Source organism: Lygodium microphyllum, chromosome 5, assembly GCF_053477565.2.
Source record: "Lygodium microphyllum isolate KBCC chromosome 5, Lygodium_microphyllum_v1.1.10, whole genome shotgun sequence".
Taxonomy (NCBI): domain Eukaryota; kingdom Viridiplantae; phylum Streptophyta; class Polypodiopsida; order Schizaeales; family Lygodiaceae; genus Lygodium; species Lygodium microphyllum.
The window spans coordinates 40378067-40394503 of record NC_141139.1 but is presented as its reverse complement, the minus strand read 5'-3'; the positions used below and the strand labels follow the sequence as shown (position 1 = coordinate 40394503).

At 38.2% G+C, this 16437-nt stretch overlaps 1 protein-coding gene across 2 annotated transcripts; it reads right to left on the bottom strand.

Moving 5' to 3' along the window:
• Positions 1–8699: 8699 nt before the first annotated feature.
• Positions 8700–12050, bottom strand: LOC148035723 (major pollen allergen Ole e 10-like). Of its 2 annotated transcripts, none has more exons than XM_087677742.1 (4): positions 11823–12050; positions 11441–11469; positions 10471–10744; positions 8700–9661 (listed from the first exon to the last, which is right to left on the bottom strand). In XM_087677742.1, exons 1-4 carry the CDS (start codon positions 11881–11883, stop codon positions 9630–9632), a joined length of 396 nt encoding a protein of 131 aa, XP_087533868.1. In that variant the 5' UTR covers positions 11884–12050; the 3' UTR covers positions 8700–9629. The 2 variants fall into 2 exon arrangements, with proteins under 2 accessions (XP_087533868.1, XP_087533869.1); XM_087677743.1 differs by having other exon boundaries at positions 8706–9661; positions 10471–10741; positions 11823–12034.
• Positions 12051–16437: the final 4387 nt, after the last annotated feature.

Sequence of the window (16437 nt, the reverse complement as noted above, 5' to 3'; positions counted from 1 at the left end):
TTAGTTTTGTAAAGCAAGCAAGACAACCTCTTTTGCATACAAATGGAATGATCCCCGAAGGATGCTTCACAGGCAAGAAGCTCGATGTGTCACACTTGAAATTGTTTGGTTGTATTGCATATGCTCATGTGCTAAATGAGCTACAAAAGAAGCTTGATCCAAAGGTCAAAAAATGTATTTTCATTGGACACTCTTTAGAGCAAAAAGAGAATCAATGTTATAACCTTATCACAAGTGAGTTCAAAGTGAGGAAGGATGTTATTTTTATGAGATGAGTAGTTGGCATGCATTTAGTGGTGATGCATTGGATGATGATGATGATAGTTATTTGGAGAAAGGAAAGCAAGAATCACAAAGCCTTAGTAGATCAAAAACATCATTTGGTACAATATCTACTCAAGACATTAGGTGTATAGAGAGCACGTGGTAATCGTAAAGGCTCCATTGAGTGATCTAATGATACACATGTTTATCAACGTCGGCAGATACCCTATTATAAGATTTGGTTTTAAAGGTTATTCAGCCCACCATTATGCTTATATGGTAAAGATGGTTGAGGATATTGAGCACACATGTTTTGAGGATGCTGTTGGCCATGCTTATAGGGATGTAGACTTGGGATCTAGTACCATTTCTAAAGGGAAAGAAAGCTATTGGTTGTAAGTGGGTCTAAAAAATTAAGCATAATGCAGATGGTTTGTTAGCAAGTATAAGGCTAGGATGGTTGCTATGCTCAAACATATGGCATAGATTATAAAGAAAGATTCAGTCCAATTGCTAGGATGGAAGCTGTTAGATGTGTGATTACTTTTGCAGCACCAATATAGCCAAAGGTTGAAGTTTGCAACAAATGGACATAAATATGCCTTCTTGCATGGTGAATTGCAAGAAGAGGTGTATATGGAGTAGCCAACAGGTTACGAGGATTTAGATTATCCCACATATGTGTGTAGGTTAAATAAGGTGCTCGATGGGCTGAAGTAAGCACCTAGAGCATGGTCTAACAAGATCGAAGAGTATCTTGTCATTGTTAGCTTTTATATTTCTGATATGCTGATCACTCACTTTATGCGAGAAAGAGAGATGCTGGTTTAGTCATCATAGTCGTCTATGTGGATGGCTTGATTATTACAAGTAATGATGACATGGGGATTGCTGAAGTCAAGGATCTTTTAAAGAAGAAGTTTGAGATGAAGGATTTGGGTGAGCTAAGATACTTTCTTGGTATTGAGGTGATCATATATGTGATGATGGTATATGGCTATCTCAAAGGTAGTATGGCTTGGATATGTTGTTTAAGTATGGCATGACAATGTGTAAGCCTCTTTCTGTGCCATTGGAGTAAAATGTGAAGTTGAGTGCTAATGTTGGGGATGAGATAGAAGATCCTACTATGTTCAAGTGGATAGTAGAAAGTTTGATTTACATGACTATCACAAGGCTAGACTTAAGCTATGCTGTTGGCTTTGTCAATTAGTTTATATAGATGTCTAGAAAGCCTAATTTGGATGCAGTTAGATGTATATTAAGGTATGTGAAGTCCACTTTGCATTATAAACATTTTTATGAGGCAGATAAGGATATACAAGTATTTGGATACATTGATGGAGATTGAGCTAGTGATCAAAGATCTACCAGTAGGAGTGGATTCATATTTTTCCTTGGTAGTGCATTAGTTAGACGTGGAGTAGCAAAAAGCAATCTACAATTGCTTTATCGAGTACAAGGATGAGTACCAAGGTGGTGCTATGGTAGCATGTGATGTGGTATGGCTGCAAAAGTTATTGGGTGATTTGAATGTGTAGAGAGATGGTCCACTTGTCATTCACTATGACAACATGAGTAGCATATAGTTAGCTAAGAACATAGTATTCCATGCTAGGATAAAACACATTGAGGGGTGCATTACCACTTTTTTGTGAGAGAGAATGTACTTTGTGAGAGAGAAGGTACTTTGTAGGAGAGATTGACTTGGTATATGTCAGCACATAGGATTAGATAGCTGACATTTTCACAAAAGGCATTGGTGTAGAGAAGCTTCAAAAATTTTGAAGCTCACTTGGAGTTGCAGAGATATAATTGAGCTTGAGGGGGAGTGTTGAGATGGCAAGCTCAACACATGCAGACATTGATGATGGACCGCCTGGTTAGATGGGTCTGCACGTCTACACTTAGCATGTTGGTGGTCATTATGATCCTCACATGACTGACTTATCACTTATTATATTTGGTTTGTTGCACCTATCCATAGTTGGCATAGTTATAACGCTAGTTGATTAGTATAATCAATGATATATAGTTTAACTTAGTAGCCTACTTTTCTTTATGTTGTATCTTATCCATACTTTGTGTACATTGTATTGTGTGTGAAAGAAAAGGAAGAAACTAGCAAGAAAATGTTTTTCCTCCATCTCTCTTCTTGTGTTCCCGAGTAAGCTTCCTCATGTGTATATGGTATGTGTTTGGCGCAATAGCTCAAGCAAGCCTTCCCACCATGCAATTTGTGACAAAATATATGCTACATTTTTTATGTATGTATTCATTAAGAAATCCATTATAATCCATCCCCATCTCAATGTTTTTGTCCTAAAAAACAAAAGAGAACATTGTAAAAATAATTCAAAGTAGTGAAGATGAGGTATAATATTCAAAGCCCTTTACTTAAAATGATATTTTTGGAGCTAAAGGGGAAACATCATTATGTATGCTTCAATGGGTAAGCATAAAGGTGGTAACTTGATACATTTTTCTTCAAATATAGGCCTATGTGCAACTAGTTAATTTGTACAATCCACACTAGGCCTTGCTATATAGAAACCATCATAACTTTTGATTGGCAAAACAAAATGAAGATGTTAATAAATCCAAAGAAAGCTCTTTTTATGCACTTTTAGCATGTAAATTTTTTAGCTCTACACAAGGAATTCAAAATTCACAATAACTCAAAATAGAGAGTTGGTAGAAAGTAGATTGCAATAAAAAATAGTCTCTAACTTGAAAGCTCTTCATCCAAAAGGTCATGTTGAAGGTATGAAAATGATTCAATAATGGTGGCTTACTTCCATATATCTTCTCCCAATGGCAACTCTTCCCATTTGATAAGGTATTTCATGATGGAATGTGATCTAAGCCTCTTTTGTAGTTGATGCTTAATGGGCTGATCTGACATTGATTTTGGGCTAGCACCTTTCTTTGTTACAATGTTGTCAATGATGTATGCATTTTGGTTGGCTATGCAGTAAAGTTCTGTTACATTGCTCAGTCCGTTGTGCCTTTGGTTGGTCTCTTTTATTACACGTGAGACCTACTCTATGTATGATGGTTATGGTAGGATATATCTCAGTGTGACACATTAATCCTTTGATAGTTCTTGAAACTAGTCATATATTCACTCACTGCCGGTTGTTGTAGCTATTTCCTAGTAGTTGCAATTTGTCTTGTATTAGTGAGTGCCCCTCTTTTGCATTGATTTCTTACTATTGAAATTCATTTTCAACATGTTGTAATTGTAGTTTATTGCACTATTTATATGAGGAGTCACCCCCATTCGATCGCCTTTTACATTAGTTTGTGGATAGCTCACTATTTTGGCAGTTTCCCTTATTTTCAACTTGATATGGTGAGGTTTTGGGGTTGATTTGTAGGTTATTATAGTAGCATGTTCTACCCTTTTGTGCATTTACTTGGCCTTAGTATGGCTATTGGTTCCAATGATAGTGCTATCTTTAATATTGACAAGTTGGATGGCACCAACTACAACTATTCAAAGGTCCAAATCTGGAAATTTTTAGTGCAAAAAATGCAAATTAAGCCTTTGAAACATGAGGGTGTTAAGCCTGAACATATTGATGTAGAGGATTGGGCTGAATTGGATGAGGTATGTAAGTCTACCATCATTTTGTCCCTCTCTAAGCAGGTGTTCTATAATGTTGTTTTTCTCTTATGGGAAGTTTGCATGGGACTTATGGGATAATATTCGCAATGTCTATGATAAGTAGAGCTTTGTTTCTTAGATGTATTGGCTAAAGCAACTCATGGACCTTTGCATAAAGGAGGGCACTTTCATGTCATCCCACTTAAATGAGTTTCATTCCGTTCTCAGCCATTTGTCTTTGCATGGGGGATTGAATTCAAGCGTAGCCTTCCCCCCTTTTGTTCCTTGTGGTTACATTGCTTGAATCATGGGATACATTTTGTACTACTGTGTATATAAACATGCTACTACTGATGGGCTAAAGTTACATGATGTAGAGGGTGCACTCTTGAATAAAGAGGTTAACAGAAAGAATGTCAATGCTTCCCATATCTCTTATGCTTTGATAGTTAGAGGAAATAATGGTAGGAGCAGTAATGCCTGTTGTGGGAGAGACTCTTAGCAGTCTCATTTCTCAGTCACATGGATAGTCTCGCATAAGTCCCATGGCTGTAAGTCCTCATTGACTTGTCATTACTGTGGAAAACTAGGACATATTTGGCAAATGTGCCATAAAATGTGTAATGACAAGTGCAAGAAAAAGGGCAAGGGTAAAGTACAGGATAAAAATGATGATTATAGCATTATTTCTAGCAAGTCCAATGTTAAGATTGAAGAGATTAATACCATGCAAACTAATTCTAATGATGTTTTTATACTTGTAGTTTCTTCTCTTGATACCTCACAGCTGATTAATGCTTTGTTAGGGTATACTCAGTATTGGCTGATAGATTCAAGGGCTTCCTTTCATGTGACCCCTCATAGAGAGTGGTTCCACTCCTATCGTAGTTTGATTGGATCTATCCATTTGGGTAATGACGTTGTCGTGCCACTACGCGGACACGGTGTGAAAAAATCTAGAGTGCATCATCATCCGACTTTCTTATTACTGTAGAGAGTCAATGTGATATGAGTCATTAGTGCTAGCGTTCGTGGCATAGATTATCCAAAAATACTAGATTTTTGGATAATTTTAGCATATTTTTGATATTATTTACTATAAAAACCCAAAAAAGTTAAAAAAGCTTCTAGATTAGGATGGCATGCAAAAAGCAAGTTGCTTTTTCGCCCAGTTATTGGTTTTTTCACAAAAAAGAAAGAGGGACGAAATCATGTGCGTCGCGATCGTTGTTCACAGGCTGAAAACTACACTTTGAACTGGAAGAAGAAGGAGTGAACTGGGAGATTCCTAAGCAGGAATCTTGCAGTTTTACCCCCTTTCGAAGCCAATGGGGCCATCATATTTGGGTTCCGAGCAACAGAGAAGGAGCTGCTATTTTGATGCATGTTTTTGTTCTATAAGGAAGCTCCAGGAAATCTGATGCCTGGAGATTGTGTTTGAGTAGTGTCATACAAAGGATTTCAGGTTCAATCAATACATATTGATTCAATTCATTATGCTTTGTCTTTGTCGTGTTTACCTCTTGTCTATTCTTTTTCTTCTCTTCCATCTCCTATCTCTAGCAACAATACAGCATGCTTAGCCAAATAGGCTTACCACAACATTTTTAGGCTGAGGCAGTTACTACTGTTGTACACTTGATCAATTGGTCTCCATGTACTGCTCTTGAATATTAGGTTACAAAGGAGGTATGATTTGGAAAACCTCCCTTATATGCTCATTTGCATGTCTTTGGTTGTGAGACTTTCTACCATGTTTCCAAGGACAAGCACAATAAGCTAGATCCTAAGTCTAAGAAATGCATCTTTCTTGGACTATCGGTTATGGGATTCATAGGCTTGGAAGATTATTCACAACCATAATGTTGTTTTTCATGATGAGAAAATGCATAAGCAACCTGAGCATGTCATTGAGGTATGAATGATGATATTTCAAGAGGAGCCTCCTGCTACTGTACAACCAACTAGACAACCTGTAAAGGAGCAATAGCTAATGCTCCAGTGGCCCAGGTGGTCCCTAATGCTACACAGGATGTATAGGCTCGACAATCTATTTTGAGACAGTCTACTAGAGATAGACGTTAGCCTACTATGCAGTTTGAGCCCTCTATGAAATATGTTATAGTGACGAATACTACTAAGCCTCTTACTTATGATGAGGCAATGCGTAGAGGTAATAGTCAATCTTGGGAGAGGGCCATGCAGTTAGAGTATGACTCACTTAAAAAAAATCATATGTGAGATTTGGTTCCTTTGCCTAGTGAAGCGTGCTTTGCCATGCAAGTGGATGTACAAGTTAAAAAGTACCCTTGGATACTCCAAACTGACATACAAGGCCAAATTGGTTGCAACGGGTTTCAAACAAGAGCATGGTGTGGACTTTTATGAAGTCTTTTCTCCTATTGTGAAAATAACTACTCTACACTTGGTACTAGCCTTGGTTACTCAGCTTGACTTAGATCTTTATCAGATGGATATTAAGATAGCTTTTCTTTATGGGGACTTGCATGATGAGATTTACATAGAGCAGCCTAAGGACTTTGCAGAACTTGGCAGGGAATGGTACTATAAGTTTGATGCTTTTGTGCATTCATAGGGATATTCATGTAATGATATGGATCCATGTTTATATAGAAGGAGCCTTGTGATGACAACATTATGATTTTGATCCTCTATGTGGATGATATGCTGATTGTTGGGAGTACTCATGATGGGCTAGATGCCTTGAATGGTGAGCTTAAGAAGAACTTTGAGATGAAGGACATGGGACAAGACTCATATATTCTTGGGATGGGCATTATACGCGATTGCTCTAAGGGACTCCTTTTCTTATCACAGAAAGGAGTATATCTAAAAGGTCCTTGAGCGGTTTCATCTGCATGATGTTAAGCCTAATGGCTATCCTTTACCTTCTCATGTGAAGATTACTTAGGCCGATTGTCTGCAATTTAATGAGCAGAAGGTTGAGATGGCCAAGATCTCTTATGCATTTGTAGTGGGCAATTTAATGTATGCCATGATAGCCACTTGCCCTGACGTAGCATTTGTAGTGGGAGTTGTGGCACACTATATGGCCACATGGTCGACGGCATTGGGATGCCGTCAAGGGTATCATGAGGTACTTGAGGGAAACATTAGCTATGTGCATCTATTATGGTGGCCAAGATACCAGAGTCATGGGGTACATTGACTCTGATTATGCAGCAGGGTATGTAGATAGTAAGAAGTGCCATGACAGCCACTCGCCCTGACATAGCATTTGTAGTGGGAGTTGTGGCACACTATATGGCTACATGGTCGACTGCATTGGGATGCTGTCAAGGGTATCATGAGGTACTTGAAGGAAACATTAGCTATGTGTATCTATTATGGTGGTCAAGATACTAGAGTCATGGGGTACATTGACTCTAATTATGCAGCAGGGTATGTAGATAGTAAGAAGTCCACCTTTAGGTATGTCTTTACCTTTGCTGAAGGTACTATTTCTTGGATGTCCAAGGTACAAAAATGCATTGCCCTATCTACTATAGAGGCAAAGTATGTTGTAGCCCACTGAGGTTTGCAAGGAGGCTCTCTGGTTAGGCTACTTGGTGGTAGGACCTTGGCATTATTGGTGAGGTCCCTAAACTGCATTCGAATTCTATGAGTGTTACCACTTTATTCGAGAGGTCATTGAGGACAACTCCATTGAGCTTGTCAAGATCTCAACTGACCAAAATCCTCTAGATCTACTCACTAAAAGTCTCTCAGTGGAGCGTTTTGCCTTTCCTTAGAAAGTTGATGGGCATTGGATGAGATGACGTCTTTTCTCATCCCGTTGCACTTATGTACAATTGTACTTTGTTAATTATTTCTTATCCTCTCCTCACTAGGGGCACATTCACCTTTAAGTGGGAGGTTGTTGAGGATAAAGACGCATATGCCTAGCCACCCATGTATTAGTTATTATTGATAGTACTCGCACCATACATTAGTTACCCACACATTACACATTGCAAGTGGTGGGCACCCATCATTGTCACTTCATTCTTTATTTTTTCAGCGACAATTCAATGAAGAGAAGATTGGTCACACATTGTGCCTATTAGAGTTTCCACAAGTTGTGTGTGTGCATGTGTGTGTGTGTGTGTATCTCTCTCTCTCTCTCTCTCTCTCTCTCTCTAGGTCTTACTCCTTCCACCATAGCTCTTACTTCCGCTTCATGCTTCCACTTTAGGACTCACTCCCTTTAGTTGGCTCCTCAATCTCCATCCCGTTTTGTAGCTCATCCAAGCGTGCATGCACTTAAATGAGTGAGTTTCCAAAAAACATATTTTATGCATTACACAATAATAACATGATTAAAACGCAAATAAGAATCCTCGAGGCTTTAGAGAAGAGTAAAAAGCACAAACACCTACATTACCTTGATGCACATAGATAGGCTCTATATAATTGACCATAATATGTCATGAGAGAGACCAACTCATCAAAAACTAAAAACGACTTTCATATATACACAAAAGTAATAAACAATTTTTATTATTAAGACCATCCAAAGTAGATAATACCAAATCATTATCATCAAGTATTGCACCAATAGCTGCTAAGGCATCTCCAATGCTTCTCACTTTCAAAACATATTTATTTATAAATATATTTTCTTTTTTTATTTGACAAAAACAATGCTCATGACATTGATGGCATTATGCTTCAATGCTTGCAATATTGTTTTCATCACTATCAATGACTTCTAATATTAATAATTTTCTATGTTGATGTAACTTGAATAAGCTTTTAAGAGGAGAAATAAATGAGCAAGGAGGAGGAACATAGCAAGTGATAAGGAAGATGTAAGAATACCCATGTTGTCCATGACTAAGTAGAAGATACCATAAACAAAAGAAAAGTAAAGAAAAGAAAAGAAAAGCCTAATGGTTGTGATTGAGCAATGGAATGCCCTCACAAGGCATGTGAAGATAAAATTTGTCACTACCTAACTACTATTTCATTAATGATCCACTTACTCATTAGCCCTAAGGTTCACCAACTAATGTTACTTCATTAGAGTTGACCATTTGGGTCCTACTCATGATGCCAAAATAAGTACACCTATAATATTAGCATCTTGATTCCATAAAGTACAACAATCTCTTTTATCTAAGTTTTCCTAGGCCCCATAGCACCCCTGTTACATGTCCTATGATCTCACAACTTTGTATGGTATTTATAGTGGATATTCCCCTCTTCATGCAATTTAGGTCATGAGAAATAGCATGAAGAAGAGTGCATGCTTGGATGTATTATAGCTGGCTCCTAGGGTTTGCTTGTTCCAACAATTATCACTTAAGGAGACTATATTTTTAATCAATAATACTTGCATTACCATAGGTCTTACAACCTCAAAAGAGAGAGAGAGAGAGAGAGAATATGCTTTGATATGGTAGAGGCTAAGCGCATTTAGTCTAGCAGGAGATTTTAAATGATGCATCAAAGGTGGTAAGGGGAATATCAAATCCTAATAACAAAATTGGGGAGGATAGACAACTTAGAGGTCCTCTGATACTGGTTAGGCTTGATACACAGATAGGATGCAAGTAGAAGAACAAGTTACTACTGCTGGTAAGCTTTTTAGTATGTACCAGCTTGGCTGCATTCCTGGCTTTGCAGCAGGCAAATACACAAGTTATGAAGCTTATTTGATTGTGAAAAGCCATATAATAGGAGAAGAATGGCTCGAAGGTTGTCAGGATCTTAGGCTTTGCTTGCTGATACCCTACTGAGGGGGGTAGATGCAGTCTCCATAACCTGCAGCGGGTTCACACACATGCATGAATGTTTAGTGGACGAAGCAGAGTTACCAAATCAGGGATGACATATGTGACAGAGATGCTACCGAGTAAATGCATACATCCCACACTTTGATTGTTCATTACATGCTAGATGACATATATGAAAGCACCGGATGGTCTAATTTTGATTGTTCATCACATAGCAAATGGTCTAATTTTGATTGTTCATCACACGGCAAATTGTCTAATTTTGACTGTTCACAACATAGCAAATCAGAGATGACACATATGACACAAAAGAATGGGGCAAAAGCATACAACTTGGGGCGAGTGTGAAGTGTGAGATGACATACAGGAAAGAGATGAATGAACCATATCCATACATGCCCAATCAGAGATGAAAAACATGGATCAGATGCACATCTTACACTATGATGGTTATCAAGTGTGAGATGATGACATGCCTGACAGGAATGAATGGTAAGGGCCCAATGACTGAACCATATCCATACATGTACACATGCTATCCAAGACTTCTGACAAGAGGCAACATCTCATCTCACACTTGATGAGTATCACAGGAGGTAGATGACATACAGGAAAGGCATGAAGGGGCCAATTACATACCCAATCAAAGATGAAAGAAATGGATCAAATGCACATCTAACACTTCTTTGGTGTTTATCAATGTGAGATGATGACATGCCTGACAGGAATGAATGATATGGGCCCAATGAGTGGACCAAATCCATACATCTATAGATGCTATTCAAGACTTTCTGACAAGAGGCAACATGCAGCGAGAGTCCAGAACAGAAGACTTACTGGGGTCAGTGAAGACCACAAGGCCACTGTTTTGGAAGTAGCAGTTCCACCAGTTGCGGCCGTGCGCCTGATAGTACTTGTTCATGGCATAGGAGGCATGGGCAATGACTGTATTGGGTGAGTAGCATGGCTGCCCAGCTTGGAGTGCAGAGCAGTCAGCTCCGCCCTCCCCGCATGCGAAATTCAAGTTAGCTGCCAGTATCTGCTCCGGCACTGAGGGCTTGGCCACACACCAGAGCTTCTGGCCCATGCTTGGCTGCTGCTGCTGCTGCTGCTTATATCAGTAACAATAGCAGGGATTTCAATCAGTTCCTTAGGATTAACAGAAAACAAGATGGTAATTCTTTCATCTTGAATTTAGAGGTGCGATCTCCATCAAGATCAGTGACAACTAAGGTCCTTGGAATGATGGTAATTCAGGAAAAACATGGCAATTCAACATTCTTTCATTTTTGCTTTCATGTTACAGGAAGGTGCTCTTCTCCCTTGTCTTTCCATGTTAGTGTCTTAACATCATGAGCTTCATTGTAGTGTTTCAGGTTACAGGAAAGGGCTCTTTTCCCTTGTCTTTTTTTTGTAGTGTTTCAATATCATGAGCTTCTGCTCCAGAGGCACCACACGCCTAGTTCTGGGTCTGGCAGCCCCCAGGCCCCCAACTGCACCTTGCGAGGTGTGCGGCACCTCCCGACGAGCAGAAGCTTATGATGTTGTCGGAATTCACAATGTGGGAACTATAGTGGGAATTTGTGTAAAACTTACTGTGAAGCATGGCAATTCAACGTTTTGTCAATCTGGGTTTCATCTTACAAGAATGGAACCATAGGGTCCCTGCTTACAAGAAGGGAACTCTGAGATTCTATTCCCTGGTTTGTATGAGGCTTAAGAAAGATCTTGACTGGATTGGCAAGGAATGCTGCATCCATCACAGATGAGAGAGAGAGAGAGAGAGAGAGAGAGAGCTTCAACTTACACTTGATGTAGCTTGGTCATTATTGTGGGCTGCAGAAAACATCCAGGGAAATGAAAGGGTTAGATTGCTCAACAGCTTAGCTCACTACCAATAATGTTTCAAACAAACAGAACCCAGTTTATCTCTAATAAGCTGCATTGTGCAATCCCACATCCCAATTTACAATCAAATTGCAGCCTCTGACAGTCTAGAAGCAAATGAAAGCCCTCTTCACCATCAAGTCAAGAAGGCTCTGACGATGCCGAATGTAGTGTGAGACTGTCTAACGGTACACGCACGCATCTCGGATGTTTGCATGTAAAGCAGAGATTAAGACAAGAACGCCACAAATTGAAGACAAAGAGCGTGTCCGGGTGATGTCGGGGATTGTGTGAGGGTTTACCTGAGCTTGCTGAAAGAAGGGACACGAGACTGAGGGCCAGCAGCAGAAGACGAAGAGCCATGGTGTAGATGGCAAAGGAGAGAACACACAGGGAGCAAACAAGACAAGTGAGAAACTGACTCTCTCTCTCTCTCTCTCTCTCTCTCTCTGTGTCTCTGTCTCTGTGTTAGAGTGAGCAATATGAAACAGATGAATGGCTAAATAAGTCAATAGATTGGTGCACTAGAAGGTTAAAAGTTAGTGGTAATTTGCTTCTTGTTTCACCTCCTTGAAAAAGTCTTCATAAGCCATAAAAACAAAATTGTAGGAGGATAATTATCTGCAGTTTCCTCTCTTAAATACATACATACAGATATATATATATATATATATATATATATATATATATATATATATATATATATATAGAGAGAGAGAGAGAGAGAGAGAGAGAGAGAGAGAGAGAGAGAGAGAGAGAGGCATATAAACAGTCAGCAATTTTGTGCACAGGCTGAATCAGCTTTCTTCTTTGAAGTTTTGGACTGTGTGTCAGAGGAAGGAAAGGAGTGATTGTATTCTCTCTCTCTCTACACACACACACACACACACACACACACACACACACACATGTATGTATATATAAAACCCAAAAATCCACCAATCCAAATCAGTGCATATTGCAAAAACAACAAACAATTTAAAGGAAATGACTGATCAGGACATAATATACAAAAGGATCCTCTTTTGTGCTGAGTAGGAAAGGCTCAATTTTTGGCAAATCATTCTGACAGTAATCTGATTCACATGAATTGCATTGCATGTCCATCTTCAGATCAGACATCTGTATATTCTGATTGCATCAAGTGCATGCATGCTGTCCACCTTTCCATCAAGCATCTTCGCATCTTAACAATATTGAAACATAATTACGCAGTCTAACACATATCAAATGGCATGTCCAACCATCTTCAGATCAAACATATCAGTATCTTGATAGGTAGCCGCCTCAGAAGTTCTAATTATTTGCATGATGATGATGATGATGATGACAATCCTTAGAACAACAGCATGATTATGGTGCATGTCCATGCTGCTAATTATTTGTGCAGTGACAAATTACAATCCTTAGAACGATATATATATACAGATACAGTACATGTAGCTCTTAATAAGCTCTCCCTTTCAGTGGAGATCATACTGTCTGTCTGTCTGTCTGTGTGTTGGCTCAATGGATCATTGGATTTGCATGGTGTTGTGGGTTGTGTCCGCAGTAAATCTTTTTTTTAATAAAAATTTTCTGGGAAATTTATGAGGCTGGAAATTAAAAGGAAAATTTGCTGGACGGCCCTTGCCAAATATAATATAATATTTCTCGCTTTTTTTATATTGGCCCATTCGCAGGCATCTTTTTGAATTGTTTTTTTAAAAGCCTAACGGTCGACTTTTATACAATTTACAAATTCGAACGTTTCCTCAATTTGCCCCCCTCAACCTCTTGTAATAATAAGACTTATTATTTCTTGATGGTGCATCCTCCTAGAAACTCCATGTCTAGTGAAACACAAAGGAAGTTAGTTAATAGAGAAATTCCACTACTAGTAACACACACAAGGCTACCATAACTTATAAGCATTTCAAACTTTGACACTTCCAATGCTCTCCACATATCGAGAATATATCCTCATCGTATACAAGAATGTTATAGGGATCTCACAACATCCGTCTTCTAACCAATCTCGGTACTCTAACATCCACCTGCCTATGCTAGATCCAATGGGTTGCTACCTCTCCCAAACCAACCCACCATTCCATTATCATCAATTCCCATTCTCTCGAAATTCTCATGCACCCTTAGTCCGAGAGCTGGAGCTTACCTAAAAACTTGTAAACACTATATGAACAATCATTTTTTAAAAATGCTTCCTACTCAATCTACACCTCAAACAATGATATGAATAATGATTAAACAAATTATATGAACAGTGATCAAATAAATGCTTCCTACACATTCTACACCTCAAAGAATGCTTAATGGACTTAGTAGTTGCCATCAAAGATTACAAATTATGCTATTGAACTAAAACACACCTTGCTAGCAACTTATCCTCAAGTTGACTCTGTCCATCTTACACCATTTGGATGACAATTCACTCTCATTTTAAGAACATTTTTGTATCATATTGATGAGCCAATTGTGCATTTCCAATATTCAAATTACATGGGTTATACCTTACCTTCCAAGTTTATCCCAACGTCAAGTGCCAAAATCTATCATATTTTAGGCTTTTATCAATTGCTTATGGTAGTTAATCGAATTCCCATTCCGTGCAAGTTTTAAGTAGTGTAACATTTTATAAGAAAGATTGAATGTTCAAGGTTCTTCATGCAAAACCATAACCATCTTTTACATGACCTTCTATACTAGCATTTCTTTGGATTTGCTTATGGTAGACCAATAGTAATGCATTGGATATTCCATGAACCGCTTGCTATTAGTTTACAACAATGAATCTCTACACACATGTGCATGTGCACGCGCGCACACACACACACACACACACAGAGTTTAATAATAGAGAAAAGAGGGCCCCTTATTTGTTTCATGAAGAGATAAAAATTTGCAAGGATATGCAAGGATAGTTAGGGTTTACTAGACCAATTAATGGTTATTACTATCAATCCATTTTATTACTTGTTTAAAATAGTAAGTGCCAAAAATAATAGCTACTAAAAGTAGGAAGTGAAGGTTTGTAGTTGCAATAGCAAGAAGAGACTAAGGTAGGAGCCAAACAATAACAACTAAAATTTTAGAGATATTCAAGGCTCCATCATCCCTTTAAACTACACCTCTATTCATATTTTTAGCTCCACGATTAGTTCATAGCATTTTAAAGTAGGATTTTTGATACCTAAAACACATGGAGAATGTTCATCATGAAATTCGAGCATCGAGCTCACTCTTATGCAAATTGTATAAACCTATAGGAGTAAAACTAAAACATCTAGCAAGCTAGTACACATTAAAATATCTCATGGGCTAAATAGAAGCATGAAGGCCTTATCTAGCTATGCATTACAAGTGGACAAGAAAGGGATGAAGGGTTGAGGATGCCCAACCAAAAGGAAACCGTGTATGTAATATGTAAACATTAATAGAGAGCTTATTCTTGGTTGTGCAAACATTGGAGAGCCCTTGTTCTCTTATATTCTTCTTCTTCCTAATTCCATAACTTCAATGAGAGAGCTTGATAGAGATTGGGAGAGTGAGGTAAAGAGCTTGCAAGTGAGTGAGCGAGTGAGAGAGGAATCCATTGCCTTCATTATTGTTTCCATGTTCTCTCATCCTCCTCCTGCTCATCCTCTTCCTACTCCTCTTTCACTCATGGGAGGAGTTGGCATTATTTGTGCACCTTGGATCAAGTGAATAGTGAGGCTTGACCATTGGAATCCCAAGTATAGTAAAATAAGAAGAGCAATCAATGAGAATTTTTGTGTTCTCTTGTTTTCATTTCTTGGCCGCTTCATTCGTAGGGAAATGAGTGGAGTAGGCAAGAGATGGAGAGTGACTATGGGCAATAGAGGTATCCAAGTGAGAGACAAATGTGCCAAGTGAGAGTGAGCTCTTGAAATAATAAAAGTATTCTAAGCATGTCCCTCTATTGAGCTCACAAAGTGTAGACGATTGTTCTAATAATCATAGCATACTATGGTAAGTATATGCTACTAAGCACATGCTATACTAGTTAGCATAGTTTTGTGTTAACTTATTCTATTGAGTGTAGTCCGTTTTAATAATCCTAGGATACTCTGGTACTTTTCTGCTAATAATCATATTTTGTCATATAGTATACAATTAGCATAGTCTATGTCATGTTAACATATTCTTTATAAGACTATGCTTGTAAGCATATGACTATTTAATCATATGATAAATTGCTAATGAGAAACTAACAAGCATAGTGTATGCTTATTACCATATAATTGCCATCACATGATGCATCTATTAGATTAGTCATATGCTTAACATTTACTATGCTAACTATGTGCTAACTAGGATAATATATGTTTATTAGAATGTGCTTATCATCGTATGATATGATTACTACAACATTCATACACTACCTATTGCGAGCAACGGATGCGTGGTTTGTGCGTAGCGAATGGAAGAAGCTCCCTCTTTCTCTCTTTTACTCATAAAATTATATAGGACTCATGAGAAATTAAAAATAGACTAAAAGAGAGGGTAAAGTAAGATGAAACAACACAAGATTGGATACAATCTCCCCCCGTAAAGTAAGATGAAACAACACAAGATTGGATACAATCTCCCCCCGACATGAAGTGGGCAGCCCCCTTCATGCCGTATTTATAATAATATTATGAAATCTTCTTTGCCCAAGATTTAGGCCCTTTACAATCACTCTTTGCATAAAGAGTTTGAGTGTACTGGAAAAGAGATAGAGTAATCTAAATTAATGGATGCTAGCAGTTATGCATCCCACAACTCTCTAGAACCATTAATATTTTATTGGACATATATTCTAAAAATCTATTTTGCTAATAAATATTTACATAGAGGCTGTGCGCACACTTTATAAGAAATAGCGGTGCGTCTAATACAATAATCCAATAATTG